The sequence below is a fragment of the Mandrillus leucophaeus genome, unplaced genomic scaffold (assembly GCF_000951045.1).
Source record: "Mandrillus leucophaeus isolate KB7577 unplaced genomic scaffold, Mleu.le_1.0 Scaffold1278, whole genome shotgun sequence".
NCBI lineage: Eukaryota > Metazoa > Chordata > Mammalia > Primates > Cercopithecidae > Mandrillus > Mandrillus leucophaeus.
Window position 1 is genome coordinate 460,431 of NW_012101187.1, and position 1,881 is coordinate 462,311.

A 1,881-nucleotide genomic window follows, 5' to 3' on the forward strand; every position below is an offset into this window, starting at 1 on the left:
GACGTGGCGGGCGCCTGTAGTCCCAGCTACTCGGGAGGCTGAGGCAGGAGAATGGCGTAAACCTGGGAAACCTGGGAGGCGGAGCTTGCAGTGAGCTGAGATCCCGCCACTGCACTCCAGCCTGGGCAGCAGAGCGAGACTCCGTCTCAAAACAAACAAACAAACAAACAAACAAACAAAAAAAAAAACAGGATACATGTGCAGAACGTGCAGGTCTGTTACACAGGTATACATGTGCCACGGTGGTTTGCTGCACCTATTGTCTTGTCCTCTAAGTTCCCTCCCCTTTCCCTCCACCCCCAAGAGGCCCCAGTGTGTGATGTTCCCCTCCCTTTGTCCATGTGTTCTCAATGTTCAACTCCCACTTATGAATGCGAACATGCGAACATGCGGTGTTTGGTTTTCTGTTCCTGTGTTAGTTTGCTGAGGATGATGGCTTCCAGCTTCATCCATGTGCAAAGGACATAATCTCATTCCTTTTTATGGCTGCAGAGTGGAATTGCTGAACTTTACAAAAATGACTGGTTCACAGGAGATGAGCAATCCAGCAGCTATTTTATCTATTTTGCTTACATGATGTTAATTCAAAGAAATGCCATTTGTCTATTCTGCCTAGGAAGAACCAGATTAGACTGATGGAAGGAGAAGGCACCAAACATGAATGCCACATCTCTGCCTCCTTCTCTCTTCCAAAGTCCAGAGACCCTTCTAATGGGCTTTGCCTTTACAAAGAACCCTGACACAATTTATCTCCCAGAAGAGGTGGCTGAAATACTCATGTGCCAAAGCCGGATTATTTCAAGAGACCTCTGCTCGAATGTCTAACTTTAAAAAATACAGTCCTGATCATTTCCCTCAGACTTTATAGCACAACTTATAAATGACAGTGTTAAAGAATTTTCTACATATATCATTACCAATAATTTTCCCCAAAATTATGCTGACTCCATACTCAGTAGTTGGCCAAATTTATAGGCAGTGAAGTAGGTTCAAACCATAACGCCTCCATAAAACCTGTGATGCATTTGATTCTTCTCAAAGGAAAAGTCACATGGGAACTAACAAAGAGATGAAAAGAGATGAGCAAAGCAGACATCATCTGGGCTGGGTCTACTCCTGACACACTTCAGTGACTAAACCATTCTCTCTGATTCAAGGGTTTTCCCATATGAAGACACACAGTACTAACTTCCCGCTTTGGAATTGTTACCCTTGTTGGTTGCCGCCTCCATGGCCACAGGTAACTGCATCAGGTAATCCACCCTCTCCGTGTAGCGGACTTTCCGGGTCTGACAGCACTGAATGCGTTCTTCCACCAAAAAACGAAAAACATCGCTTGGGTTTTCCGAGCCGATGCGGTTCCTCTGAAGGATGGATTGTATCAGGTTAGTAAATGCTTGAATATTGAGCCACTAAGACTTACTAGAAAATGAACTCTAAACCTGGTGTAAACAGTTGGCTTTATTAAACATTTCCTCTGGGCATGCCCATTCACCAATGCACTTTAGTAGCAAAACATGGGAATTTATCTAAAGTCCAAAAATGGGGATTGGTAAAATAAAATACAGTTCATCATGGATTACTATGTCAATATTATTAAATTAAAAACCATGGGAGAGAAATTCATAGAATGAAAAGAAAGGAGGAGGAGAAGCCAATCAAAAGAGAAAGGGAAAAAAATAAAGGGCTGCCCCAGAAAAATGAAAACATGTACAATATGATTATATAAATACACTCATATAAATTAGGTACAAATAAAACAGAAATCATGCTCTGTTAACAGATGTAACGATGTGGCAAAACATTTAAGTGAAAACGTTGCTTACGGAAGGGCATGTAGAGAATTAACATAAGACCTGGAAAGTGACGGGAGGGGCAGAT

At 42.4% G+C, this 1,881-nt stretch overlaps 1 protein-coding gene across 1 annotated transcript in view; it reads right to left on the reverse strand.

Moving 5' to 3' along the window:
• Positions 1-1,881, reverse strand: part of LOC105533677 (ubiquitin carboxyl-terminal hydrolase 13) — a gene marked incomplete at its 5' end in the record, with an annotated part of 75,064 nt that overhangs the window by 50,470 nt on the left and 22,713 nt on the right. Inside the window, one exon of the mRNA XM_011972170.1 lies at positions 1,211-1,364. Within this exon, the coding sequence (XP_011827560.1) occupies positions 1,211-1,364 (154 nt within the window). The remainder of the gene's footprint in view (positions 1-1,210; positions 1,365-1,881) is intronic.